This window comes from Lactuca serriola, chromosome 6, assembly GCF_051521515.1.
Source record: "Lactuca serriola cultivar US96UC23 chromosome 6, Lser_US96UC23_V15, whole genome shotgun sequence".
NCBI classification, from domain to species: domain Eukaryota; kingdom Viridiplantae; phylum Streptophyta; class Magnoliopsida; order Asterales; family Asteraceae; genus Lactuca; species Lactuca serriola.
The window spans coordinates 192,959,224-192,987,068 of record NC_136413.1 but is presented as its reverse complement, the minus strand read 5'-3'; the positions used below and the strand labels follow the sequence as shown (position 1 = coordinate 192,987,068).

The window sequence follows — 27,845 nt, the reverse complement described above, 5'->3', positions numbered from 1 at the left end:
ATTCTGAGAGGAAAGGATATATATAAATTATAAAGTTCATTTTATTCCTCTATGCATGTCATAACCACAAATAGATATTGCAGGGGACCCAAATATAAACTGTGATATAAAAGCTTACGATATAAATAGATATACCCTATCTTCATTCATCTTATATAATTAAAGCAAAACTAGATTCAAAACCATATAACATCTTAAATAACTGTATGCAGTCATGATCATATGAGCGATAAAGAATATAACTTGTAAAAAATAAAACCTTATTCTCCTAAAATTAGCTTCCAAAGTAGTTATGAACAAAAAGTTTGGATGAAGTAAATATCAAGTCATTTATCAAGCTCCACAGCCTTATCTGCACCCATCGATCTATAAGGCGCTATGTTGATCGTTGTTCTCAGATGAAGCAGTATCTCATTGTCAATGCAATCGTACCTGAAGTCAACAAACCAAAAGTCAAAACATGACACATCAGGTTATACTGTGTTTGACACGCACCGGACTAACACAAGACAATGAGACAAAAATTGCAATTTTTGTCCCCCCCCCCCCAAAAAAAAAAAAAAAAAAAAAAAAAAAAGGTAGAAACAAGGTGGAGCATGGACTCACTCTCGATCTCTGGTGTGTGCAAAAGACATAAATGCCCCTGTCATCCTCCTCATCGAAATAGTCGTAGAAAACTTGTCTGGTTTTGTCCACTCGGGTCTTTATTAACAAATGCGGTACGCTGCATTTGTTACAAGATGACCGGACCGGACAGGACAAAACCAGACAAGCTTTCTACGGCTATTTCGATGATGAGGAAAACAGGGGCATTTACGTCTTTTGCACATACGAGAGATCGAGAGTGAGTCCATGCTCCACCTTATTCTACCTTTTTTTCTAGGGGGAGGGGGGACAAAAATTGTAATTTTTATCTAATTCACATCAGTAGACAGTAGATAGTAGACAAATGTACTCACAAATTCTTGCAAAGGGCATCAGTAACCTTGGAAAGCGCAATAATCCGCATTCTCGAATCCATAACTTTGTCCTCGGAAAACTCCTCAAACTCTTGTTCCAAAAAATGTGATAATTTCTCAACATGCCCTTCAAGTTGCTGCTGCTGATCTTCAAACAAGTTCTGTTTAATATTCCTTTCCAAATTTGTCAATTCATCGCTAAGAAACGTGTCACTAAACATGTAAAACGCAAACGGATACGAATAAGAAAGAATCCGCCTTGATCTAAACAGCCTTTTAGCCCCATTTCTCACCCAATCATAATCCTTTATTTCCAATTCCCTGGCTTCCATTTTCACTATTTTCCTCTCTAACTTTTCCTTCATAATGATTTCAGCCTTTAAGGAATCTGTATGTGCTTTGAATCGACTATGATAATGAGAATAACGCACGATTTCTATTTTTGCACGTTTTGTGTTTGCTATTTGCTCTTCATTGAACCTTCCACATGTGTGGTTTGCTATACTATCCCATGTGTGTTGTATACCCGTTGCTCCACCACATAGCCAGCTACAAAATCAAAATCAAGCTTCTCTTGTTACTTATTTTTTTTTTTAGGGTTTAAATGTAAAAAAAAAAAAAAAGGAAAAGATTCTCACCAAAATGGTTGACCACATATACATCGAACAAGGTTGCATCCACCATTTTTTTCAACTGGTTTATGACATTTTGGACAAGTTTTTGTATTAACTGTGATCCAATTACATGTCTCTGACTCATCTTGACATTTTTTTGACCAAAGTTCCCACATTTGACATGAACATGGAGAATGTGCTTCTGAAGAACAACTAAAACAAAACTGAACACCACAAGCACATTCAACCTCACAATACTCATCATCTTCAACACGAATGGCATTTCCACAATGTGGGACACTCGGACACCATTTTACCCTTTTGTTATCTTCAATATATGACTCCAAAAGGTATCTTTCAAACTTTTCAGCCAATTTAGGATCCTTTTTGCTCACATAATTTCTGATTTTATCCTCATCACAAACCACACTGCATCTAGAAGCCATGCAACTAATTCGCCTACTCTGCCCCTCGTTTATCTTCACAACAAAATGCTCTGTCCAACCTTAAAAAGAAAAAGTAAATGTTACTTCCCTATTAAATTCTTTTGGGAAAGAAAAATTTGTACTTACAAGTGTTGCAAAAATAATGGCCACAATCCATTGTTGTCATTTTATAGAAGGGGACTTCCTCCAAGCATATTTCACAAAGTACAATGGAAGATCGATTCTTTGAAGAAACATTGGAATCATTGGATACCATTACACATGCTTCATTATAAAGCCTATCTTTTCCATTTTCTACAAGCACTTGAAAGACTTTATCAACATCCCATCTATGATGTATAAGTAGAGTTCTTGCTTGATGTTCCCTTAAAGATAACAAGTCCATTACTCTTTGTAGATCTTCCCTCTACACAATGTAAACAACAGAATCACAAAATTACTAAAAATCACCATGTGTAGCCAATTTTAAAATGACATAGATAACATGCCTTACCTGTGCAGTCGATACACACTCTTTTGTGATAACCTACATGTTGATCAAAAAGAAGAATTACATTTAAATTTATAATAGAACAGATGAGGATGAGGAGGGCAATTATGTCTTTTGCAAAGAGGAGATCAAGAGGACAAAAGATTGCAATTTTTGTCCCATTGACATATGTACAACCTAATATGTCCCTTCATTTTTTCTAAACATAGTTTCCTACAATATAGACAAAGACCTACAACTTTTCACTATGAGCAACTTCTTCATATTGAAAATGATCAAACTTTTTGTGGTTTTAGAGATTGATAACTGCCTTAAACTTAAGGCTTAAGCTAATCAATATGTTTATGGAAATATGATGGAGTTCACAAACTAAACTTTTTCGGGTCAATTTTTAAACTTTAAAAGTATTAGATAGAACACGATTATTCAAAAGTTGACTGCTTTTCTTCGGAGAAAGTTGATCTATGTACACCGATTGCAAAACGTATGAGTGATCTTAGTTACTTTTTTCAAAAAGAATCAAAATTTCATGGGTTTAATGAAGCAATTCCTACCAGAATCACAAAACGTTAAAGGGTAAACACGACAAACCCTAAACTTTGATTCTTAGGTTTCACAAAAACAGGGGATTAGAAAAGAATGCTGAAATAAAAACCTTTATTTTCGTTTTTTATTTCCATTGAATGAAAGAATCTTCACAAATATTATAATAAACATAAGATAAAACATTAGCTGGTTGATTACCTTACAAGACGAACCATTGCGGCTCGTTAAAGCAACATCTGCACGACGATCACAATCATCATGGTGATCAAACTCATAGTAATCGTCCTCATCGCAATAATCGCCATCATCGCAGTAATCGCTATCGTATGGATCCATTTATATGTAAAATATAGTTTTTTACAACGACCACGTCAATTTTCGTGCAGAAGGGGAGGGGAGAGAGCTTGGTATGGAAGCAAGAAGCCAGAGAGATTTAAGGGAAGCTGTTGCTTCTGTTTTACATCTTGCGATTGGATTGTTTGAGAAACAAAAGAGGCAATGTGTGTAGTGATTAGGAAAAGGGGTAGGAGGTGGAAGAAGATTTAGGGAAGTGGGGATGAATTTCGGCACTTCTTTTATAGGTTTAGATGAGTGTGGTAGACCCCCATTGGAGAGTGGAGACGTCGAAGTTGTGAGTTGTGAGTTGTGAAAGTTGTGATCGCTTAATAAGTAGAGACTAGAGAGCTGAGAGAGTCACCACATCAAATCAAATCATCAAATAAATCGGTTGGTTTGTTTGATTTCTACCCCAACTGGTTTTCTTATTTCCTTATAAAAAAAATAGTGTTAAATAAGAAAATTAAAAAACTATTTTATATTCAATTAGAGTCCAAGAAAAAATATTTTATTAAATACTATGTCAATTAAATTCCTTTCTTTTTATAAAATGATTAACCTTGTTCTCTTAAAATTTACTTCTATAAAATGTCTATAATATATTGTAGTTTTTTCAAGGTGTTGTATTTAATGTGGGGGGTTTGGCATTAAATATAATGTTTTGTATTTAACTATAATATTATAGTATCTTTTTTATTATTATTTAGGCTAATATCATATTTTTGGTTTTTCGTATTAAATCTTAATTTATTTTTCCACTAAGAAAACATCTTACATTTTTTTAAATTTGGTCATTTTAACAGATTTACCATTAATCTTCTATTTTAGAAAAAAAAAAAATTCAGAAAAAGCCTCAGCTTATTTTCTCGAAAAACCATCATGAAACATTTGTTTTTTTAAATGTTGTTTCCAATTATCGTTGGCAAAATTGCATGATGCTTAAAGACTGTAGTAGCCGCCTAGCAGTTGAAAACAAATGTCTAGTCTGGTTTGACAATGTTGTCAACATAGATAACATGAATGCTTAGATTAAATTCCAAACATAGATTGACGTTTGAAGTTGTCTTTTCTCTTTGGTTCTTAAAACAATCTAAGATATCAAGTCAATTTAGATCGTGTATGTACTTGTTACAATCTCCGATCACCCTGCAAATATATTTTGGTATGTAATTTTCCAACAAATATTATATATAATAGTTTTTCTTTTTGTTTCGAACAAATAAAATGTTTATTTAGGAATTAATGCTAAAAACCATTACGAATATTATAAATACCAACAATAAGAACATGAAAATTATAAGTACAAATAAAAAAACTGGTTTAAAAAGAAACAAAATTGAGTTTCAAAGAAAATATTAAGATTATTATGGATCAAAACATTTTTAAGATTAAAAATGTATATCTATAGAAACATAAAAGCTAAAATTAAATTTCAAAAAAAAAAAAAAAAACAAATATAAGAGGTTATTTTCAAAAAAAAAAAAAAAAAAAAAAAAAAAAAAAAAAAAAAAAAGTTGAGAGTTTTCGAAGAAAAAAAAGTTAATGGTTTAAAAATTGTACATGTGAAAATTGGCTTAAAATTTGTATTTTGATAAAAAAAAAAAAATAATAAATAAATCTTTAGTTCTATCCTTCGGTAGTTATCAATGGATCTTGTGTGTGTACCAATTAAATACAATAAAAAGTAAATAATTTAACAAAGTAAAATAAAAATTATTTATAAAACCATTTTGTGTCATTAACCCAAAAAGGTATCCAGACTTATCATTGTAATAAACATATATACTTGAACAGAAGTGATTCCTTGTTGAGATAGCTTTTGCTTGACGAAAGCCTTTGATTTTTCTTTCGTGTGACTATGTATTGGTTTGTAGACGGTTTAGTATTTTTTTATGGATTCGTTCCCCATCGCGTCGTTAATAAAACTTAGTCTTCAACATATAATGATAAAATTCTAAGAAGTTGCATGTTACTTACTTTATCATTTTGGCAACATATATTCACAATGATTGGACCAACATTCTTGAATAAATCTCAATTTTGGTTTTTTTTGGTCAAAGTTTGATTTTATTTCATCAAAATTTCCGCAAATTTGGTATTTCGCCTTCTTTTAGTCCTTTTAGTCTCGGTTGAGTTTTGAAGGTTAAAAGTATTTTAAAATTCGTAGTAAATTACGGATTTTGAAAACTCGATTTCACTAATAATAATCAAGTTTTTCATTATTCTTTATTTTTTTTATACCTAATACCGGTTATATTATTATGTTATGGAGTTCTTGATAACATCGTTGAAGAGTAATCAAGTTTTATAGTTATCTCATATATATATATATATATATATATATATATATATATATATATATATATATATATATATATATATATATATATATATATATATATATATATATATATATATATATATATATATATGTTCTGTGATGGGAGCTAATAGTTAAAAAGATATTTTTTTGCATAAGAGATCAATGGTTCAAATCATGACATGTTTAAAATATTGTTATTACATTGTGATTAACGTTCTCACGTGAGCTTTAAGGCGGGTTTTATATAAACTGCTCCTATAATTCGATTTACCATTTTTTTTATATATCATTTATTTATTTATTTGTTTGATAAAAATAAATCAAACAAATTCATAATAATCAAATAAAATTAATATTTAAGTGTTTAAACCTATTAAGAAAGTTTAACTGGCCTAGAAAAAATAATAAAATAAAAACTGGATTCCTAGTTAATGATATTAAATATTAACCCATTTTTTAAAACAAAATATTTTGTAAACTTTTTTAGAATGTTTGGGCTTTCGCTCTCTTTAGGTGCCCAATAAAAAGAAACAAATGGTGAAGACCTAACTAATTCACATCGTTAAGAAATTGAGCCAAACATACAACAATAATTGTTTATTTATAGACTACTTCCCTACAATGTTTTAAAAACTGGTTTTTTAGTTGAACCGGTATGGTGGCCGGTTTCTGGTTCAACCGGTTCGACCGACGGGTCAACCATTTTCTATTATTTTTATTTTTTTTCTTATTTCCCTACACATATACACATATAAATCATGAATTTTTTTGACGTTTACAAGTTAAAACATTAGAAATATACATAAAAATAAGTTATTAATCAATCCAAATACATTAAAATAACACATAACAATAAGTTTTAGTGTTTACATCAATTCATATACGTCAAAAAGAAAATAAAGTATAATATCGAAATAAAATATAATTTTAGATGAATACAAACATATCAAAAAACTTTATAACATTTACCATATGTTTTTATTTGAGAAAATTAAATAGATTTGAAAAAAAAAATCATCAAAGTTTATTATGCAAATAGTTATTGTCTATGTGTTTTTATTTGGTTGAACCGGTTTATTTTGACCGGTTCAACCTGGTTTTTCTGAAAACCGGCCGATTCAATTCGGTTCAAAAATCAATGTAAAACCGGTGATTGTTGAACCGCTCCCTCCCCTGGTTCCCGGTCCAACCGGCCGGTTCAAACCGATTTTTAAAACATTGTTTACCTATGTTTGCTTTGGAATGTGCCCCTACTTGGACCAAGTCCTCGCTTAGGGAGGAGGGAGTCGTTCTCTCCTAACCCACTGAACCCACTGTCACATCAATTTTTGTCTCTTCTTTTTCTTCATCTTTCCCAACCCACAACACACGGAAATCATATCTTTCTCAGCCCACTCAATTAAAAAAGATACAAAACAACTAGTATACAAGTTTTAAAATACATGGTACAAGAGAAAATGAGAGAAAGAAAGTAGTGAGAGATGATGAAGTGGGTTAGTGAAACCAACTAACCACCTCGTTGAAGCGGAAGTGGTACCGTCAGTAACTCTATTGCTAATTATGATTTTACCTTTGATTGTTTTGTATTGTTTTTTTAATTGAATGAGTTGAGTGGGTTCAAAATGATATAGTTTCCGTGTGTTGTTGGGTGAGAAAGATGAAGAAAAATAAAAGAGAAAAAGTGATGTGGCAGTGGGTTCAATGGGTTGGGAGGGAATGACTCCCTCCTCCCTTATATTGAAATTTTATTTTATTTTGTGGTCCGCATCAATCTAACTAGAACATATATACAAATAATATACAATTAGAGGACTTTTAATATGTCTTTTAGTGGGTTTGATAAAAAATTGGATCTGACTTCATCAGATTCAAGCCGTTTGATATCATAATTAGAAGCATTTGATTCAGTCATATAGCATCTAGAGTAAATTACGCGAATGGTCCCTGTGGTTTAGTGTAAATTACACGCTTGGTCCCTAATTTATTTTTCTAACTCGGACTGTCCTCAACTTTTAATTGTGTAACCCGCCTAGTCCCTATTCTCACATTCCGTCAATTGTTTCCGTTAGACACCCCACGTGCCTTGCACGTTGGGGGTATAAAAGTCTTTTCACATTTCCAACAATCTTCAAATACTAATTTTTCATCAGGATCGAACCTAATTTAGAGTTTCTTTCAATCCTCCATCGTTTGAAGCGGTTACACCTAAGGATGTTCAAATCAAGGATGGTTCAATGCGATTGTGGGCGTGCTGCTGTAATTCGGACTTCAACTACTAACAATAATCCAGGAAGACCCTTTTATGCATGTCCAATTAAGGTATGTTGTAGTTGAGAATTTTGTAATCGTAACCCTAGATGGGGATATCACTGTATGCGATTATAGGTATTGTAACCGTGGCTTTTGAAATTGACAGGAACCACGTAAAGGATTTATTGCTTGGGTAGATGATGATGAAAAGGATCATGGTGACAGATTGACAATCTCCTGGCTTGTGAGGTTGAACAAGAAGCTGAAAAATGAAAATCTTTTCTTGAAAATATGTTTATTTATTAGTTGGGTATTGTTCTTGGTGATACTTGTTTACAAGTTGTAAGGTGGGGATGAGTTGTTATTGTAATGGTAAAGTCTTCTGTAATGGTTAGGTTGTAGCAATGTATGTGATGGTATCATTATCTGTAATGGTTAGGTTGTAGCAGTGAATGTGAAGGTATCCTTTTCTGTAATGGTTAAGTTGTGTATGTATTGTAATGCAGATGGTTAGGATTTTTAAGATCAATGAAAATGGTGTTCATGTATTGGTTAGGTTGTCTATGTATTGTAATGCAAATGTACTGTAATGGTTGTAGCAGTGTTGTATTGATTATGTTTTAAAGTGATGTATAAGCAGCATATTGACCTTTAATTAGTACCAAACTATAACAGGGCAATGAGGGTGACATCATAAGAAGAATATAACAATCTAATTTAGTACCAAACTATTATGGAAAATATAAATGTAAAAATCAATATAAACCAAATTATTATCTACCCAATGGTGTATCATAAGAAGAAAACATTCCATTAATTAGTACCAAACTATTACATGGCAATGAGGGTGACAAACTAGTTCATCCAAAAGTGCCAACATATTGGTGACAAACTAGTTCATCCAAAAGTGCCAACATATTGGCTAAAACAAGTATCAAAATACTGCCCCTATTACAAACTATTCATAAATAATGTACCAAAATATTAGCCCTATTACAAGCAGTAACATAACACAATCCATTCATATTTAAAGTAACAAAAGACTAGCCCTATTACAAACCATCAAGTGGTTGCCTTCCCTTTTCCTTTTCCTTTGACTTGTGATTGTCCACCACCCCCACCAACAATTGGTCTTTGCCCTTTGCAGGTTCTTGCATTGTGACCAACATTGTTACACTTCGTACATGTTACTGATCTATGGGCCCTCGATGCTGTGTTTCCTCTAACAAAGTCCTCCTTTTCCACAATTGATATTGTTCTCTTCTTCTTTGGTCTTCCTATGGGAACACGATGTTTTGGAGGCAACAGAGTTGTTGGTATAGCTGACTTCTCCCACATGGACCTTCCATTGATTGGACTAACCTTAAAAGAATACATCTCTTTCCAGGTTGATAACCAGTAACATGGATGCACAAATGATTCTGGGATTCCCACATCTTTGTCATTCCTCCCCATGTCCCAAATAGCAGCCACACCATGTTTGCACGGAATTCCTATTAATTCCCACCTTTTGCACGTGCAACTTTGTTGACCTACATCCACAATACATTGATCTTGCCATGGTCCAGCAACTTGATATTTTCCAGCACCACAAAATGTTGCAACATACTGTTCTGCCTTACTCTTTATCTTATCCAATATTGTTGTAGCTGTAGGAGTCAAAGGACCTACAACTTTCTGAATTTCCTTGTCAACTTTGACTATCTTCTTCATAATGTACTCTCTGATGAACTCAATGCAGTTAATAATTGGTGCATCACGACCATCTTCTATCTTGCTGTTGAATGCTTCACACAGGTTATTAGTTAGAGCATCACAATGTGCTCTCCCTGAACATAAACAACTTCTATGTCAGTATTCAATTTACCTTCTTTTAAAATTATTAAGTAGAGATCGAAAGTCATTATACCAGTAAAGTGGGAGCGAGCCCAACTTTGAGGAGGTATTTGTTTCAGCCACTCATAAGCATCATTGTTAAGCTTCTTTAGTTTTTCCATTGCTTGATGAAAGTGTTGTACATTAGAGGTCGTGGCACATTCCCAAAGAAGATCCTTGAACACCTTTCCCCTCCAGTTCTTTTTCATGTTGTCGTGTATGTGACGAAGACAATAGCGATGCTCTACACATGGAAATAGTGTTGCAATCGCAGGCAACAAACCATAGCAACAGTAACATGTTTGTATGTTAGTATAACTGCATCAATAGTATAAAACTATAAAACCTAGTTTGGATAGGTTCCAATACCTTTTGTCTGTCACTCATAAACGTGAAATTGGAATTTGTTCCCAAACCTAAGTCATCACCCAAATTACTTAAAAACCAAGTCCAAGAATTCAATGTTTCTGATTCAACCACAACATAGGCTAAAGGATATATCCCATTATTACCATCCAATGCCTTTGATAAGAAACATAAATTACCAGAAAACATTGGTCAGTTAACACTACTTAAAATAAAGAACATACAATACAAGAAGAAATAAGAAGATCTTACCACAGCAGACAAAACTTGGCCTGGATATGGACCTTTCACGAAGGCTCCATCAAGTCCAAGAAAGTCCCTTCTTCCCGCTGCAAAACCTCGCTTCAAAGCTCCAATGCAAACATAGATACGCCTGAATGTTCTTGTCTCAACAGTTGGATTCGCTTCACTTTCAACATCAATTTTAACCGTAGTATCTGGGTTACGTGCTTGTACCTCTAAAACATAGTCCCTTAACAACCTGTATTGGCTGGCATAATCTCCTTGAACATGCTTTAAAGCTTGCTGCTTTGCCCTAAAAGTTTTCATATGCGAAATGTCCATCTGGTACTCACGTTGGAGTTGCTCTCGTAAAGCCCTAATAGGAATCTTTGGGTTTGTCTCAATAACTTGTACTATATGCTCTGAAAGGAACTTATAGTCACATGCTTTGACTTTCCTTGTTTGTAGACATCGATGCTCCTTTGTGTATGTCTTAACCATCCAATCTATGTCACGCTTCCACTTACTACAATATATAACCCATGGGCATTTCTCTTCTTCATTAGTAGCAAGATTTGGTATAGTGCCCTTACACACAAACCTAACCCTATTCTTATCATTTTTCTCTAATTGTATTTCCCTTCTTGTCCTTATGGAATGTAGTTTCACTTGTGTCTTAAAGTCCTTAGATGAACTGAAAGTTTGAAAAATGTAGAAGGGCTCACTAACCAAAGCTGCATCATTTTCATAAGCCCTCTGTATGGCCCTAATAGTTTTCCTTCGCTTACCATCATTTGCCTCATCTGATGAAGACCCAGACAACAAAACCTCTGTGTTGATCACTTCTAAGTCACCTTGTTGTGTATCTTCAGGTACATTACTTTCAGAAGAACCTCCAACCCATTCTACATCCTTGTCAATGTTCATATGGAAATCTTTCATATCCACATCAACATCATGTATGAGATTGTCCTCATCAATAAAAAAATCACTATCTTCACTCTCACTATCATCATCAAACTCATCATTTCCACTGCCATTGTTGTGTCCACTACCATCATAATCATCCTCATTCTCTACATTCATTTCAAATTCAATATGGTCGACCAAAGATGGTTCTTTGTCCAAATGACTATCATTCTCAACTTCTGTTAGGTCTGGAACACTCTCATGCTCAATTGGAGAGTCATTCCACTCCAAAAACAACTGTTTGGAGCAAGCTGGTGGCTCTTTAATTTCAACAATTTTAACCTTACTAGGGTTGGGGGACATAGAATAAGTATGTAAATTTGTTTTCCCATGCTCAATATATACATCTATTAGCTTATGGTTAGCAACATACGTACCCAGATGATGAACATCCTGATCTGAACCCAAAGCAAATAACCCAAAATCCAAATCGCCAAATGGTCTCAGGAAATGATAATAGAGTAGTGTTTCGTCTGAATCAATATGCCCAAGTTCCTCCATAATCTCGTCAATGTCGTGAATGGAAAAGGTGTCAATGTCTAGTAAATCAACATAATTTTGCTTGCCTTTGATGTACTTTCTTCCAGGGAACTTTGTAAACTGTCCACCATGGTGTAATCGGACAGAGAATATCGTCGGATGTCCGGCTGTATATTCACGGAAAGATTGGTTAGTCACATTTTTCTTTTTAAGTTACTAACTGATTGAGGGAGTAAACACTTACCATATCTACGAGCAACGTCAATCTCGTCCATGGTAGCACGTATCCTCCAAGGCGCCATCGTCGTTTTCAAATGTAGGGTTCTTTCGATCAAGGGTTTTCAAGGGTTTTCAAAGGGTTTTCAAAGGTTTTGTCTGTGAAGCTTGTGTCCGATCACGTTGATCAACGATACGTCCTTTTTTTTTCTTGGCGCTATAACATTGGAAATGTGAAAAGACTTTTATACCCCCAACGTGCAAGGCACGTGGGGTGTCTAACGGAAACAATTGACGGAATGTGAGAATAGGGACTAGGCGGGTTACACAATTAAAAGTTGAGGACAGTCCGAGTTAGAAAAATAAGTTAGAGACCAAGCGTGTAATTTACACTAAACCACAGGGACCATTCGCGTAATTTACTCTAGCATCTAATATATTTTTACCGTGTCAGATAAAATCAACAACTATCAAACAGAGAACACCATTTATTTTGTTTTTGCTAGACTAAAACAATAATAATTTGTGGTATAATAAAAGAAAAGCTATTTGTATATCATGTTTGCAACAAAATAAATTCTTATGTGCTTAACTAAAGTATAACTCTCCTTGGATATAAACTTTTCAGAAAATACTAATTTTTTTTTTTGGAAAAAATAACATTTTTTTATCATGTAATTGTAAAATACTTTTTTTAATGAAGGTTACATTCGTAAAATGCCTCTTATCAAATAATATGTGTCAAAATATTTTTTATTGATTGTTGACAAAATATATAGTCATAAATATAATGTTAAAAATGATATAACTATAAAATATTGTGTTTTTTTTTTCTATGTTAAAGGAATAAAGGAAAAAAACTAACGAGAAAAGGCATGTTACAAGGACAATGCTTTATTGAGTTGGAATATCAACTTTCCATTTTTGGTATTAAATCATCATAAATATGCTCTTAGGGTTTTCAGTAAAAATAAAAAATCAAAGTTTAAGCTAAAAGTCAAAGTTTTTGACAAGAATTTAAAGTTTCACAGACTTTATCTACACCATTATTTTGTTCCGTACAATATTAACATTCCAGGAAATTGCTGGGTAATTTAATAAAAGTGATGTACCCTACAACGGAATTGCTGGAAAATTCTTCGGTTATTGCGTTTTTTCTCAGAGCATTTTATAATTATAGTTATAAGGGAATAGAAAAACAGAAAGTTAGAAATTAGAAAGAAAAAAAAAAGATCCAATAGTTGAAAATTTGTCACAAAACCAAAGAAATAATAATGAATTGTTCAAATAATCCAAAGGGAAATGTGTTTATTAATTTTAATATACCTAGAAAGATCCTACAATATCGTTTTATTACATTTGATAGATCGCCAAATTTCTGAAAATTAAAATCGACATCAGATTCATCTAATTAACCTCCTAAATAAAGAGAGGAAAAACATAAAATCAAAGAAACGAACGTTCTGCCATTAAAACCGAAGAAATAAAATAAATAACTAAGCCAAAATTACAGAAATGGTCCTTGCATTCAAGACAAAATTACAGAAATGATCCATCTCGCCACAAAGCACAGGCTTAAAACCCTCTCATTGATAGAAAATCAGCAAGTTTGATCAATAACTCTAGCCATGGTTTTAAATTGATAGGAGGTACAATTTATAACAAAACTACCCTACAAACCGGTATTTGACAAGACCCAAAATATCCGAATGCAACAAAAGATTTATAACAAAACATTGATTGGAGTAAATGTCGAAAACGCCCCTCAACGTTTGGAGAATTGTGGGGCTTTTCGTGCTTTATGGAGACCAGCTTTCTTCCTTTCAACTCTTCTTGCATCTCTAGTAAGCAGACCTTCCTTCCTCAGAGGCTTTCTGTGGTCTTCACTCACTTTCAGAAGGGCCCGGGCAATGCCCAAAGAGATTGCTTGTGCCTGCCCGGATAGACCACCTCCATGTGCCTTCACAAACACATCATAACTTGTCTCGTATCCCAATGTTGCTAAAGGCACTTTGATGTATTGAAGCCACAAAGGATTCCCTTGAAGATATTCCTGTATAATAATTGAATCCCCAATCTTAAGCAATGATTCACACTCGTTTTGGGAATTTAAACTGCACAGTCTTTGTTAATTGTTATCATCAACAACTTACTCCTACTTTGATTTCACATTTGGTTATCTCAAATACTTGAAGAAGTAATTCTTCAGTGAGACAAGAACTGAAAGAATCTGGACTAATTTAAAATACCTTTAGTTTGGTTGCAATGCAGAATTGATGAAGCCAAATCAGTAAAACATTAAGAAGAATGTTGCAAGTTTCATCATCTCAAACAAAAAAGATTCTTTGGTTAACAATTTGACAACAATAGGTTTTGATGTAATTTCTGTATCAATTATGCGTTTGATAGCTCTTCTTGGTTGCTAGATTAGATAGACTAAAAAATTCAAGTTTTACAGCAAGAAACAATATCAAAGCAAAAGGGATTTTTGAACAAATGTAGATAAGACGCAAAAGCATAACAAGTGGATAATATGGAACTACCTGTGCATCACGGTAATTGATTATGAATTTTCCAGTTCCTTCCTGAATGACAACCCGCGCAATGGCACATTTCCGGCGACCGGTGCCAATCAGCGTCTGGGCAGCGAAGCCACCGGGGAGTCTCGATTTGACGTACTTCTCGATGTTCGTAGTCTCCAAATCTCCGGTGAGAGGCTCGGCGGCGACAGTGGCAAGTATGGTAAGAGATTGGGGTTTGTTTGTGGAAAATTGAGATAAGCGAAGTGATTTTGAGGAGGGAGCGAGAGAGATGGAGTAGGGTTTTTGAGAAACTTGTGAGGAGAAAGATAAAGAAGAGAAGGATGAGGTGAGCGAAGAGATGGACATCGCCATTTTCGTTCTCTTGGTCCTTCTGGATTTGGGGATGAAATTTTGGTTGGAGAGTTTATGAAGGTGGATAGCGTACTACAGGATAACGTAGTTGTCTTTGTCCAGAATGCCCCTTCTTCGTTACCAAAAATTATTATTACATCATTAAGTTACAGTTTTTGTTACTATGGTATATAAACATTTTCACACATTTGATTCTAATTTTAAAAATTTGACATTACTGTTATTGTAGTTAAATCTTGGGTTGATGTAAACCAATACAAACAATGGCTTCTTTATGTTTGTTTCTTTAAATTAACCGAATAAAGAATAAAGGAACTAACACGAACATATAAACAAATAAGTTTTTTTGTATTTTTTTTTTTCGTTTAACCAATTATATTGTTCATCTTCATTTGTTTATATTTATGAACATGCCGAACAAATATAAACAAACGAACATAAACAGACACAATCAAACATATAATATAATAATATTATATAAAAACAATTTAACATTCGATTCATTTACCATTCTAGATAAATCCATTATATTTGGTCCCCCCTCGGTATCAAATTTCCAAAATATAACAAAAACAATAGAAATATATACCACATGGGCCAAAACCGTAACTTACTATCATTACATTATACTTGGATAAATTATTACATTATAACCTAACTTTACAATTTTCTTAAGCTAGTTTCTTTATATTAAACCAACAAAATTTCATTTAAAACAAACCTAATAAAGACCTAGATAATAAATCAAAAATAGCTACAACAAAACTACATCATGAGACTATGACTATATTGCAACATAGGTCGTTAGGTCCAATTAAGACTTGTATATTGTGATACATGTTTATTTTATAAACCAATGAAAAAAAGTTAATTGAATCACCTACACATGTACTTCACCATGCATTTATACTATGTTAACAAACCTAATAAAACGGTGGAAGGAATATAAGAAACGTGGCACAAAATAAGTCTTTGTAGCAAAGTTAACAGATTCTTTCGGGTTAACATAGAAAAAAACACAAGTGTTGGTCAAGCATTAAAACTAAAAAGCATGAAAACACTGATGATTTAAAGTTTAAAGTGAATCATGGATCGAGGTAAATGATTTCAGCATGCACAGAAGATCGCCTAAACCTTAACAATTCTTTGAGGAGGTCCCAACCACATTCTTGAGAAGCAGGCTTCACAGTCATTCTTTCAAGTACAGGCGTATTCGCAAGCAAAAAGTTAATAAAATTCAGCTCTCGAGCCACCCCAAAAATCCCAGCAATTTTCACAAACCGCAATTGGCTAAAAAAGCAATTCTGGAAGTCTTCTTCCACTAAGTTCTTTGCAACTGCCCTTGGAGCTGCCTGTTCATCCGGTCGTGCCTACACCATAATAAAAAAAAATTCTTACACATAAATCACTTGTACTGTGTTTGACATGCACTGAACTCACATGTATACTTATACTGTGTTTGACATGCACTGGATTGAAAGAAACTCACCAACAACTCGAGTTCTAGAAGGTTGGGTGAACTCCTAAGAATGCAAAGGGCTGCAAGACACTCCTCCATGTCATTGAAATTTATACGTAGTGAAAGGTAATTCAATTCCATACATGGAGTAGGCAACCTCCTTGGCACCATATCAACTGCCAAAAACTATATACATGCAACCAAATAGACCAAAATACCCCCCAATTAGTATTGTATTAAGGTCCCATTTGTTATACAATACAAGACATACAAAACAGGTTGCACTGCGTTTGTCATGCATTAGACATTAGACTAAAATTAATGTCAATGGACAAAAGTTGCAATTTTTTGTCTCACTTTTTTGGGTGTTGCAACTTTTCCAAAAAGGTGAGACTGGGTCTCACGCTTTTTGGGTGAGACAAAAAAAGTACAATTTTTGTCTCATTGAAATCAGTCTGTGTAAAAATATAGTACAACCTGTTATGTTGTGTCTTATTATCCTGTGTAACAAATGTATTAAAAATATAGTACAACCTGTTATGTTGTGTCTTATTATCCTGTGTAACAAATACAAATACAGAGACAAACATGGCCTTGATGGGTTTTTTACCTTTAAAAAGAAACTTTGAACTTCGAGTCTTTGAATACTTGGCAACGAAGCAAAAAACTTGGTCAACTTGCTCGTAGTTCCAAGGGTCAACTCATGATCATTGCCAATATTGACATACAACCCAATAGAAACAGTAGAAAGATGAAAAGTGTTCTCAAACACAACATCTTCAAAAACACCTCCAATGTCAAAAAACGTAAGTTTAGGAGCATGAATCTTAAGATTTGCAAATCCTTCAAAGTTCATCAAAGTCAACCTCTCAAGCAATGGACACCTATGTATCAAATCCTCAAAAACATCTTGATCCATTGTAATGTGTTGAAGATCAAGACTAGTCAAGATCTTAAACCCATTAAACCCCAATGGAGGTTTCAACAAACAGTTGAAAAGCTCTAAATGAGATAACTTGTCACACAAGTATAGAGAAGATGGTAGCTTGTAGCGTTGACCTTTCCAAATCTCAAGTATAAATTCTTTGACTGAACCTCGTGAAAGAAACAGAATCCATCTATCAATGTCACAAACACCTTGAAGGTCTCGATGTGAAAGCTTGAATTTGTGGATTAGACCATTGTGAAGTAATAAAACATGATCCACAATTTTAACCATTTTGTTTTTTATGATTGTTGGATCTTGAGATGAGACTAGAACAGATTGATTATCGAATACAAGACTTGTGAGATTTACCCATTTGTATCTCCATTTGCTTGATAAGATGCTTGTTCTTACTGCATCACGCAGGGTTAAAAGAGACAAGATTTTGTCTATGATGTGTCCTGGTAAGTTGCTGATTCTATCAACCTCTGCTTCCATTTGGCAAGGAACCTTTGGTTGCTCTCTTGGCTTCTGAAAAAGATTTACAAGAGTTATCATGATACTATAAGTTGCAAAAGGAGCATAAAAATGAGAAGATGAATGTTTTGTGGAGAGATAACTTACCATACTACTCATCAAGAGGTGTGATTATTGAAGTGTATTGTTGAATCATCATTACTCAGTTTCAGCCATTTTCCTACAAAAAGATGAAAAGAAAACAAGGAGATGATGAGAATAAGTTTTTCTCTCATGTTCTCCCCTTTATCTAGAAGAATGCTTGAACATCAAACTTTGATGTTCTTACATAAAAAAACAAAATTGTTTTCAACAAATAAACACTGAAAAAGGAACGATTGATTCAATTCAACAGTGTGTAAAAGCAATAACAAATAACAAAAATCTGCAATAACATAATAACTCCTTGAAATCAAAATAACAGCAGTGTCTAAAAACTGAATTTTGAAATCAAAAGTGAAAACAATACCTAATGTCCTAATCTAAAATCTGCAACAAAGTAACAAACTAACAATAAACAATCAACATTGAATTGATTATTGATTCCCAAATCACAACAACTCAACAACAAGTCAACAAGTCAGGAGCATTTGGATTTTGGCAGTCCTAATTCCTAATCCAAGAAATTGCGTACAGGAGAAATGGCGTAAATTTAAAGTTTTTGGGGGTCTTGGTAGTGTATGAACATACCTAATTGTTGAATTAACTATTGATTCCCAAAACCCCAATAACTCAACTACAGGACTACGGCCTAAAGGAGAACCGGAAGAGAAGAAAGAATGAGCTTACATACCTGATTTGAGTGACCTTCCGGTGACAGCTGATTTCCGATGAATGGCGATTGTCGATTGGCGATTTTGCGAGACCAGCCGGCCACAGGCGTCCAGACTCCAGCGAGGCAGCGAGCGACGATGAGGGCGGAAGATACGATCGATTTCACATTCGTTTGGTTTGGATTTTGGAAATTGGACTATGGACTATGGACTATGGACTATTGAGAAATCGGGAGGGGCCACAGCCCAAATTTGAAACTATACTAAATTTTTCCAAGTTATATTTGCTATTTGTTATGCTTCCTGCGTCTTATCTACATTTGTTCAAAAATCCCTTTTGCTTTGATATTATATTGTTTCTTGCTGTAAAACTTGAATTTTTTACTTTATCTAATCTAGCTACCAAGAAGAGCTATCAAACGCATAATTGATACAGAAATTACATCAAAACCTATTGTTGTCAAATTGTTAACCAAAGAATCTTTTTTGTTTGAGATCATGAAACCTGCAACATTTGGCATCATCAATTCTACATTGCAACCAAACTAATGGTATTTTAAATTTGTCAAGATTCTTTCAATTTTTGTCACACTTCAAGTATTTGACATAGCCAAATGTGAAATCAAAAGTTGTGATATTCATTTATAGGAATAAGTTGATATCAAGATGTATTATGAAACTCATCTTAGTTTATTTATTGTAACAAAGACAGTATTCAAAATCGGCAGTTTAAATTCCCAAAACCAATGTGAATCATTGCTTAAGATTGGGCATTCAATTATTATACAGGAATATCTTCAAGGGAATCATTTGTGGCTTCATTACATCAAAGTCCCTTTAGCAACATTGGGATAGGAGACAAGTTATGATGTGTTTGTAAAAGCACATGAAGGTGGTCTATCTGGGCAGGCACAAGCAATCTCTTTGGGCATTGCCCGGGCACTCCTGAGAAAGCGAGTGAGGACCACAGAAAGCCTCTGAGGAAGGAAGGTCTATTTACTAGAGATGCAAAAAGAGTTGAAAGGAAGAAAGCTGGTCTCCATAAAGCACAAAAAGGGATAATGACTTAGGAGGGTAATTACCTATTAGCGTTGTTCACATATTGGCAACTTGTTTTTTTTTGTACCTAATAAACCAACTAACTTGTTTTAACCGTTTACATTATAACAATATTACCGGCTAACCTCCATTTTAACCAGTAAATGCAATTAAATCATTTAAATGAAAAGGAAAAGAAAATACGTGGCTTATGACGTGGCTATTTCACCCTTTGTCTGTATTCGACTTCATTTAAACAGGTGTTAGGTGTATCGATCTAATTTATTTAGGGTTCTTAATCTTAACAACTACTCCCAAATCATTCCCCAAATCGATCCCGGTTACTTGAGTTTTCTCAAAATTCAGTCGATCAAAGCAGTAGGAACTGAAGTTGGGACTTGAAATCGTCTAACGATACGTATCTCACTACAATGGAAGCATCTAACGGTAAGTATCTCACTATAGATTTTCACTTCAACGACATGTTTGCACCAAACCCGTTAGTGTACTTAGACCCTATGAGAATGTCAGTTCATGATGTGGATTTTGGTGGCATGGACTATAGAGAATTTGTGTTGTGGGTTTCAAAGCTGACAAGACGAAGCTGTGAGAACTTGTACTATTGTAGTACTCATGAAAGATTGGCAGAGGGTATCAGAAGAATCGACAATGATGCTGACTATTTTGAGTTTATTGAAGATGGTTACATAGATAAGCAGGAGCTAAGGATGAATGTGTACTTTGACCACAAAAACGAACCCATTCTTGACTGGGCCGATAAGGAGTTGTTAACAGGTGATGAGCTATCTGACGTAATAGAAGATGATGATACAGAGTCACAAATTTCAGATATAAGGGAATGTGAGCATGAACCTGATGAAGAGGTGCATACATTTGACAAAACAGATGATGATGAATTCTTGAACAAGTTGTGTGGTAAACCCATTCTCAATAGTATTCGAGAAGAAGTAAATGATGCTGATGATGATGAAGATAGTGATAAAGATGATGAGGTTGTGTTCCCTACCTTTGATAAGAAGCAAGAATGGGATAAAATGGTCCCAGTTTTAGGTATGCAGTTTGCCAACCCTCTTGAATTGAAGCTTTGTCTAACCAACTATGCTGTCAAGAATGAGTATGACTTATGGTTTGAAAAAAATGATCATCAAAAGCTGTTGGCAAAATGTTGTAAATATAAGAAGAACAAGAAGAGTAAGAGTTGTCTCTTTAGGTTGTGGGCAACCTGGATAAAGAATGAGAGGTCTTTTCAGATTAAGTCATTAATTGATAGGCATAATTGTGCAAGAGTTTTCAAATTTAGGTCCATTGTAAGCTACAAATGGATTGGAACTCATTTCATGAATGATATATTACAGAAACAAAAGATGAGCATTAGGAAATTGAAAGCTAAGGGTAATTGGAGTAGATGGTTGTTTCTTAAAGGGCATATGCAGAGGTCAGTTGCTTGTAGCCATTGGGAGGGATGCAAACGACCACATATATCCTGTTGCATGGGTTGTGGTTGCAGTAGAAAATAAAAAATCATGGAAGTGGTTTCTTGATCTTCTAATTGATGACATTGGAATGGGAGTTGGGCATGGACTAACCATAATATCAGACCAACACAAAGTAATGTTCACACTTCAATTATTGTTATTTTCCATACTTATTTTACATACTTAATATGTTTTTGCTTATGTTGTTTATGTTTTGATTATAGGGATTAGTTGAAGCTGTGAAGGAAAGGGTTCCAGTTGCAGAGCATAGGCAATGTGCTAGGCACATATGTGCTAATTTCCAAAAAAGAATTAAGGGGCAAATATTTAAGAAACTGTTTTGGAGAGCTGCTGGATTACAGTTCCAAAAAAAATTTGAATACTATATGAATGAAATCAAGAAGCTGGAGCCACTAGCTTATGAACATTTGATGGAAAGGGACCCTAAAACATGGTGTAAAGCATTTTTTTCAGGTTAATAGGAGTTGCGATGCATATGAAAATGGTGTTTCTGAAAGTTTTAACTCTGTGATTGAAGCTGCTAGGAAGAAACCACTTATTACCATGTTAGAAGAAATCTGGATTTATGTAATGGAAAGGTTGTGTATATACAAGGCCAAGGGTCAATCTTGGGATTTAAGCATATGTCCTTCCATAAGGTTGAAGTTGAATAAGCACAAGGAAACACAAAGGTAAATTCTTATTGCTTATATGTTTGTCATTTTTAATATTTTCTAATTTGTATATGATTATGGATAGGTTTTGGCAAGTGGTACCTTCTGGGTATATGCAATTTGAGGTGAGGGTGGGGACTGAAGGGTATGCTGTAGACCTGAATACTAGGCAATGTGGATGCAGGGCATGACAGTTAGCAGGGTATCCCTGTGTGCATGGATATGCTACCATTTCAAGCCTCAATAGGGACCCTGAGGAGTATGTGTCAGAATGGTTTACTACATCAATGTATGCAAGTTGTTATAGGTATAACATTAGGCCACTAAACTGTAGTGCTATGTGGCCTGAAGTGGATTACACCAAACCATTGCCCCCCTAAAAAAAAGACTACCTGGAAGACCAACAATGAAAAGGAAAAGGGATCAGGGTGAGAGAGAAGCTAAGGGAACAAGGCATACAGTCTCAAAAAAGGGAATGATCATGAGATGTACCATTTGTAGGGAAAGAGGACATAACAAATCAACATGTCCTCAAAGACCAAATAATGTACCATCTACTTCAGGTTCTAACAAAAAGAAACCTAAGAAACAAGGTATGGTGTTAAATTATCTAATATATTATACTTGTGTGCCATTTCTGATTTTTTCCCCTTTTACAGGTAAAGTAGACCTTGAAGCTGAATTGGAAGTGGAACATGTTGTCATGTTTGAAAGTGAAAGTGATAGTGACTTTGAAAGTGAAAGTGATGTGGAAGCTAATGTTCCTGAACCTGATGTGGAAGCTGAAGTTGATGTTCTTGAAGTTTATGTGGTACCTGAAGTTGAAGTTGATGTTCCTTTAGTTCAAGATAAGCTTGTAGGGGGGATTCAAGATGACATTCAAGTTGATGCTAACATTGAAGTTGATGTTCCTGAAGTTGATCTGGTACCAGAAGTTGAAGTTGATGCTAACATAGAAGATGAGATTCAAGCTAACATTGAAGTGGAACATGAAATTGAAGTTCAAGATAATGTGGAACAGGAAATTCAACACAATGCAGAAAATCAAGTTAGGAAGAGGACAAGAAAAACTTCAGAAAGAATCACAAAGATTCGGATTAGGAAGAACATAAGGAGGAAGGAAGGAAGCAGTATTGACCACCCACTGGAGATTTGAATTCAATGTGTTGTTTTATTTTGCATGTTTTGGAATCTTGGGTCTTGTAATATCGTTTGGCACAATAGGACAAACTTGGCACATCTTTTGGAATATTTTGATACTTTAACATCTTGGGTCCTGTATGTTTGGGAATATTTTGGTACTTTAAGTACATGTTAATTTAAGTACATGTTTACCCTCCCAAGTCATTATCCCTAAATTAAGTACATGTTTATTTATGTGTTTGTATACATTACATGTTTACTGTCTTAATACATCAAACTCCCAAGTTACATGTTTACTGTCTTAATACAGGTTTATTTATGTGTTTGTATACATTACATGTTTACTGTCTTAATACATCAAGTATTAAACATCAAACTTTAGTCATAACTTTCATTGCATTCAAAACTTCATGAAGTACATGATTTAGTCAGAACACATCAAAGAAGAATACATCAAACAACAGTACATCAAACAAACTTTAAAAAATACATGTTTAACATACAAGAAAAATAACACAAACAATGCAGCTTTATGAGTAAACAACTTCCACTTCACTTTGTCCAGCTCTTGTCTGAAAACCAAATCAGAGTTCTTCTCTTCTTCCAACTTCTTCCTGCAATAACTAATTTCGTTTTCCAAATTTCCAAGCTTGAATGTTAGGTTGTAGATTTGTCCCAAATCACTGTTCTTTTGTAGTTGGTACTCATCGTCTTCCACCCATTCCCAGAAATTAAATCTTGGAGTTCTTGCACTCTTCATGAAAGAATAAAAAAAATTAAATTGAAGAGAAGATGAAGAAGAAGATTCAGTTTCGGGTTGAATAAATAATACATATTTACCAAAGAATTTTGACAAACTCGAAATTTTCTTCCTGGATTATCGGGTGTTCTTGAAATCTTCACACGAGATGGCATGTCGCACTTACATGGATGGTCAGCTTGGAGTTCGACATTTCGTTTGGAAGAAGCAGATGAAGCAGAAGAAGAAGCCATTGTCGATCTAGGGCTTCAACGACAAACACCCTCTATATAATAAGTGAGGTGTAAATAGACACGTAACATGCCACGTATAATCTTCTAGAGCCACATATTTTCTTTTTTACTTTTCATTTAAATGAATTAATTGCATTTACCGGTTAAAATGGAGGTTAGCCGGTAATATTGTTATAATGTAAACGGTTAAAACAAGTTAGTTGGTTTATTAGGTACAAAAAAAAACAAGTTGTCAATATGTGAACAACGCTAAAACCACTTGGGTTGTGGTGACTTGGTAAGACATGTGGAAGATATGGTGGATAACCTATTGACCCATGTTCAAATCCTGGCACTACTCAGCCCTTGTGGCCATGGAGGTTCGCCTGCAGTGACTCCAGGGCATGCGGCAAAGTCTCATGTTTGCAGCGGGGGATTAGTCGGTGCGCGTAAGCTGGCCCGGAAACCCTCGTTAGAGAAGTTCCCTTTCCAAAAAAAACAACGCTAATAGGTAATTACCCTCCTAAGTCATTATCCCAGCACAAAAGCCCCATAATTCTCCAAACATTGAGGGGCGTTTTTGGCATTTACTCTAATCAATGTTTTGTTATAAATCTTTTGTTGCATTCGGGTATTTTGGGTCTTGTCAAATACTGGTTTGTAGGGTAGTTTTGTTATAAATTGTACCTCCTATCAATTTAAAACCATGGCTAGAGTTATTGATCAAACTTGCTGATTTTCTATCAATGAGAGGGTTTTAAGCCTGTGCGTTGTGGCGAGATTGATCATTTCCGTAATTTTGTTACATATGGATCATTTCTTTAATTTTGTCTTAAATGCAAGGACCACTTCTGTAATTTTGGCTTACTTCTTTATTTTATTTCTTCGGTTTTAATGGCAGAACGTTCGTTTCTTTGCTTTATGTTTTTCCTCTCTTTATTTAGGAGGTTAATTAGATGAATTTGATGTCAATTTTAATTTTCAGAACTTTGGCGATCTATCAAATGTAGCTCCCTCAATATAAAACGATTTTGTAGGATCTTTCTAGGTATCTTAAAACTAATAAACACATTTCCTTTTGGATTATTTGAACAATTCATTATTATTTATGTGGTTTTGTGACAAATTCGTTATAATGCAAAAAACAAAGGAAAACCTACCATCAGGCATTCAAAATACGATAAAAAACCCAATTTTAAGGGTTCTGTACAAAAACCCTATGACATAGAGTAATTAGTAATTTAACGATAATCCTATAAAACGCGCCTATAAGTTTATGTCAAAAAACCTAACACCATTCAAATAAAAAGCCGATACATTTTGTCCATAATTTCACGCTATCAACGTTAGAATTATTGACTGTAGTTTGGAGCTTTCCATCAAATTTCAAAGAAATCCTATCAATTCACACATACATTTCTAAATACTAAATCCGATGGTGATACTGAATGGTAACAAACACATACACGATAATTTTACCGGCTAACATCTAGCAAATTTTGACAATTCAAATAATTAAATGAAGCAGAGGAAAGGAGAGTCGTGGAGATTATATGTGTAAAAGGTCAGAATCTTCTTCGTCGGTGATCGGTGTGATAAATTGTTGCAGAAAGGTGGATTCTAGAGATATAGGGATGGCAAAAGAAACCGAACCCGGTGATAAAAACCGACATATTAGGGTCGGGTTTGGGGTCGGTAAATCGGGGCCGGCATCGGGTTTGGTATGCTTTTAAAAAAAATTTGCGGGTTTGGTTACGGGGATAGTAAACAAAATACCCGTCTCGAAACCGAAACCAAAACCGAAACTCGTTACCTGAAACCGTTCATATATATATATATATATATATATATATATATATATATATATATATATATATATATATATATATATATATATATATATATATATGCTTGCATCACTAAGTCTAATGATTTTGTGTTCTCATTGCATCAAAATTATTCTTAATTTGAATGTTAAAAGGGGATCCCCGTTATCCCGTTGGGATACCTGTAACACCCTGATCCTCAGGTATGGTTTAAATAAGATTTCTTGGGTTAAGGCCTACTCGACGAGCTGGTTCCCCCACTCGTCGAGTAGCAACGGGGTGGGATCGCGTGATAAGTGACCTACTCTATGAGTCCATATTAGGACTCAGCGAGTAGGAGCTGACAGATGAAACCCTAAATCTCGGGGTTTTACACCCTATTTAAAGGAACCTCAGGCTCCTTTGGGCCTCTTTACAGTTCTAGAGAGCTCTTGTGAGACCCTAATCCATGTGTGTGTGCCCCTTTGTGTGTTGAAGCTTGAAAAGAGGATCTTTGGAGGGAGAAGGCTTGGAGGAGAAGGAGATTGGAGCAAGTAGAGTGTGGGAATCAACACTTATCTCAGTTATCATTTGCTAGAGGTACCCAAATTGCCATTTCCATGTAGATCGCTTCTATTGGTTGAGTTTTAGGGTTTCTTTTATGGAATGTTAAGTTGATAAGATGAGCTATGGGCTAGATCTGAAGTTGTAACTTCAGATCTGGGCCCTCCTTGGATTGTAGAAGCATAAAGTTGCAGTCTTGGTCATGATTTAGGTCCCTTTTGGGCATGAAGCTCCATGAAGAACTTAAAATAGGCATTTAGAGCCTTTATAGCCATGCATGCACGTAAAGTTTGCAACTTTACGTGAAAAGCATGCCCTAGAAGCTTGGATATGTGATTTGGAGCCGCTGCATGGCTCAAAACAAGTCTGTATGGAAAAAGGACTGAATGGACTCGGCGAGTCGCAAGGTTGACTTGGTGAGTCATATGAAGATAGTCGTGGACTCGACGAGTAGGATGAGCAACTCGGCGAGTCCGATGAAGATTGCCATAGACTCGACGAGTTGTATGAACAACTCGGTGAGTTGGATGAGCTTTCCCCAAGTTATGAATACGTGTGTATCCATTGTGTTGCTAGAAGGAAACCCGAAGAGTAGCCTTTAGGTTTCGATCGAAAATCGTAAGAACTCGGCGAGTTACCCCGGTGACTCGGCGAGTGGGAATGAGTTTCAAGGAACTCGGTGAGTAGCCTCGGGTACTCGGTGAGTCAAGGTCAACATGGACTGTTGACCTTGACTAGGGACTTTGACATTGATTAGGGGTAAAATGGTCATTATACCCTCAGTTCGGTTATCGGTATCTGATTTAGTGTTTATGGAAATTGTAGTCTGGGAATTCCGGAGCAGCAGTCATCCAGCTTCGGATTTAGCATCTCAACAGTTAGAGTTACGAGGTGAGTTTCCTTCCAGTAGTAACGGGTCTACGGCCTCAATGCCGACTCATTTAGATAGTAGTTTTGGACTTCGGTCTGATACCGGGAGGGTCCCGAGAAGTAGATATGTATGCTTGTTGTCTTCGTGATTCATGCATGTTATGTTCGGTTATGTTATGTGCTATATGTTCCAGACTTTGTTCTGATGACGGGCGGGGCCTGATGTAGTGGGAGGGGCCCAAGCTAGTTCCGGACCTCGGTCCGATGCCGGGCGGGGCCCAAGTTAGTCCCAGACTTCGGTCCGATGCCGGGCGAGGCCCGATGCAGTGGGCGGGGCCCAATATTTGCTTATATGTCATTGTATGGTATGTGGTAGTTTGGGGGAGCTCACTAAGCTTAGTGCATACAATTTCAATTTTTGGTTTCAGGTACTTCCGCTAGTAAAGGGAAGAGCTCGGGATGATAGCATCGCACACACCACAACCTCAGTTTTTTTTATCCTGGGAGTTTTCATCAAAAACTGTGATATGTTTTGATACAGTCGTTATGTTATGATCTTTTGGGATACTTGTTCCACAGTTTTGTTGGTATGTTATCGATGATGTGATTTTTAGTATTATTAAA

General features: G+C 35.0%; 4 protein-coding genes across 5 annotated transcripts; all 4 read right to left on the bottom strand.

Moving 5' to 3' along the window:
• Positions 1 to 122: 122 nt before the first annotated feature.
• Positions 123 to 3,727, bottom strand: LOC145057669 (putative E3 ubiquitin-protein ligase ARI2). The gene is made up of 6 exons (XM_079005539.1): positions 3,254 to 3,727; positions 2,513 to 2,545; positions 2,146 to 2,425; positions 1,598 to 2,078; positions 960 to 1,508; positions 123 to 432 (listed from the first exon to the last, which is right to left on the bottom strand). Exons 1-6 carry the CDS (start codon positions 3,389 to 3,391, stop codon positions 327 to 329), a joined length of 1,587 nt encoding a protein of 528 aa, XP_078861665.1. The 5' UTR covers positions 3,392 to 3,727; the 3' UTR covers positions 123 to 326.
• Positions 3,728 to 10,148: 6,421 nt separating this feature from the next.
• Positions 10,149 to 12,259, bottom strand: LOC145060518 (uncharacterized). The gene is made up of 4 exons (XM_079008166.1): positions 12,121 to 12,259; positions 10,458 to 12,043; positions 10,209 to 10,361; positions 10,149 to 10,157 (listed from the first exon to the last, which is right to left on the bottom strand). The coding sequence occupies exons 1-4, from the start codon at positions 12,176 to 12,178 to the stop codon at positions 10,149 to 10,151; spliced, it is 1,806 nt and encodes a 601-aa protein (XP_078864292.1). The 5' UTR covers positions 12,179 to 12,259.
• A 1,340-nt stretch (positions 12,260 to 13,599) lies between these two features.
• Positions 13,600 to 15,058, bottom strand: RPS9 (ribosomal protein S9). Its single transcript, XM_079005538.1, has 2 exons — positions 14,636 to 15,058; positions 13,600 to 14,145 (listed from the first exon to the last, which is right to left on the bottom strand). Exons 1-2 carry the CDS (start codon positions 14,984 to 14,986, stop codon positions 13,858 to 13,860), a joined length of 639 nt encoding a protein of 212 aa, XP_078861664.1. The 5' UTR covers positions 14,987 to 15,058; the 3' UTR covers positions 13,600 to 13,857.
• Positions 15,059 to 15,932: 874 nt separating this feature from the next.
• LOC145057667 (F-box/FBD/LRR-repeat protein At1g13570-like) lies at positions 15,933 to 18,875 on the bottom strand. Of its 2 annotated transcripts, none has more exons than XM_079005537.1 (5): positions 18,680 to 18,875; positions 17,995 to 18,067; positions 17,056 to 17,898; positions 16,476 to 16,631; positions 15,933 to 16,356 (listed from the first exon to the last, which is right to left on the bottom strand). In XM_079005537.1, exons 2-5 carry the CDS (start codon positions 18,004 to 18,006, stop codon positions 16,072 to 16,074), a joined length of 1,296 nt encoding a protein of 431 aa, XP_078861663.1. In that variant the 5' UTR covers positions 18,007 to 18,067; positions 18,680 to 18,875; the 3' UTR covers positions 15,933 to 16,071. The 2 variants fall into 2 exon arrangements, with proteins under 2 accessions (XP_078861663.1, XP_078861661.1); XM_079005535.1 differs by having other exon boundaries at positions 17,056 to 17,901; positions 18,680 to 18,872.
• Between the last annotated feature and the right edge of the window lie 8,970 nt (positions 18,876 to 27,845).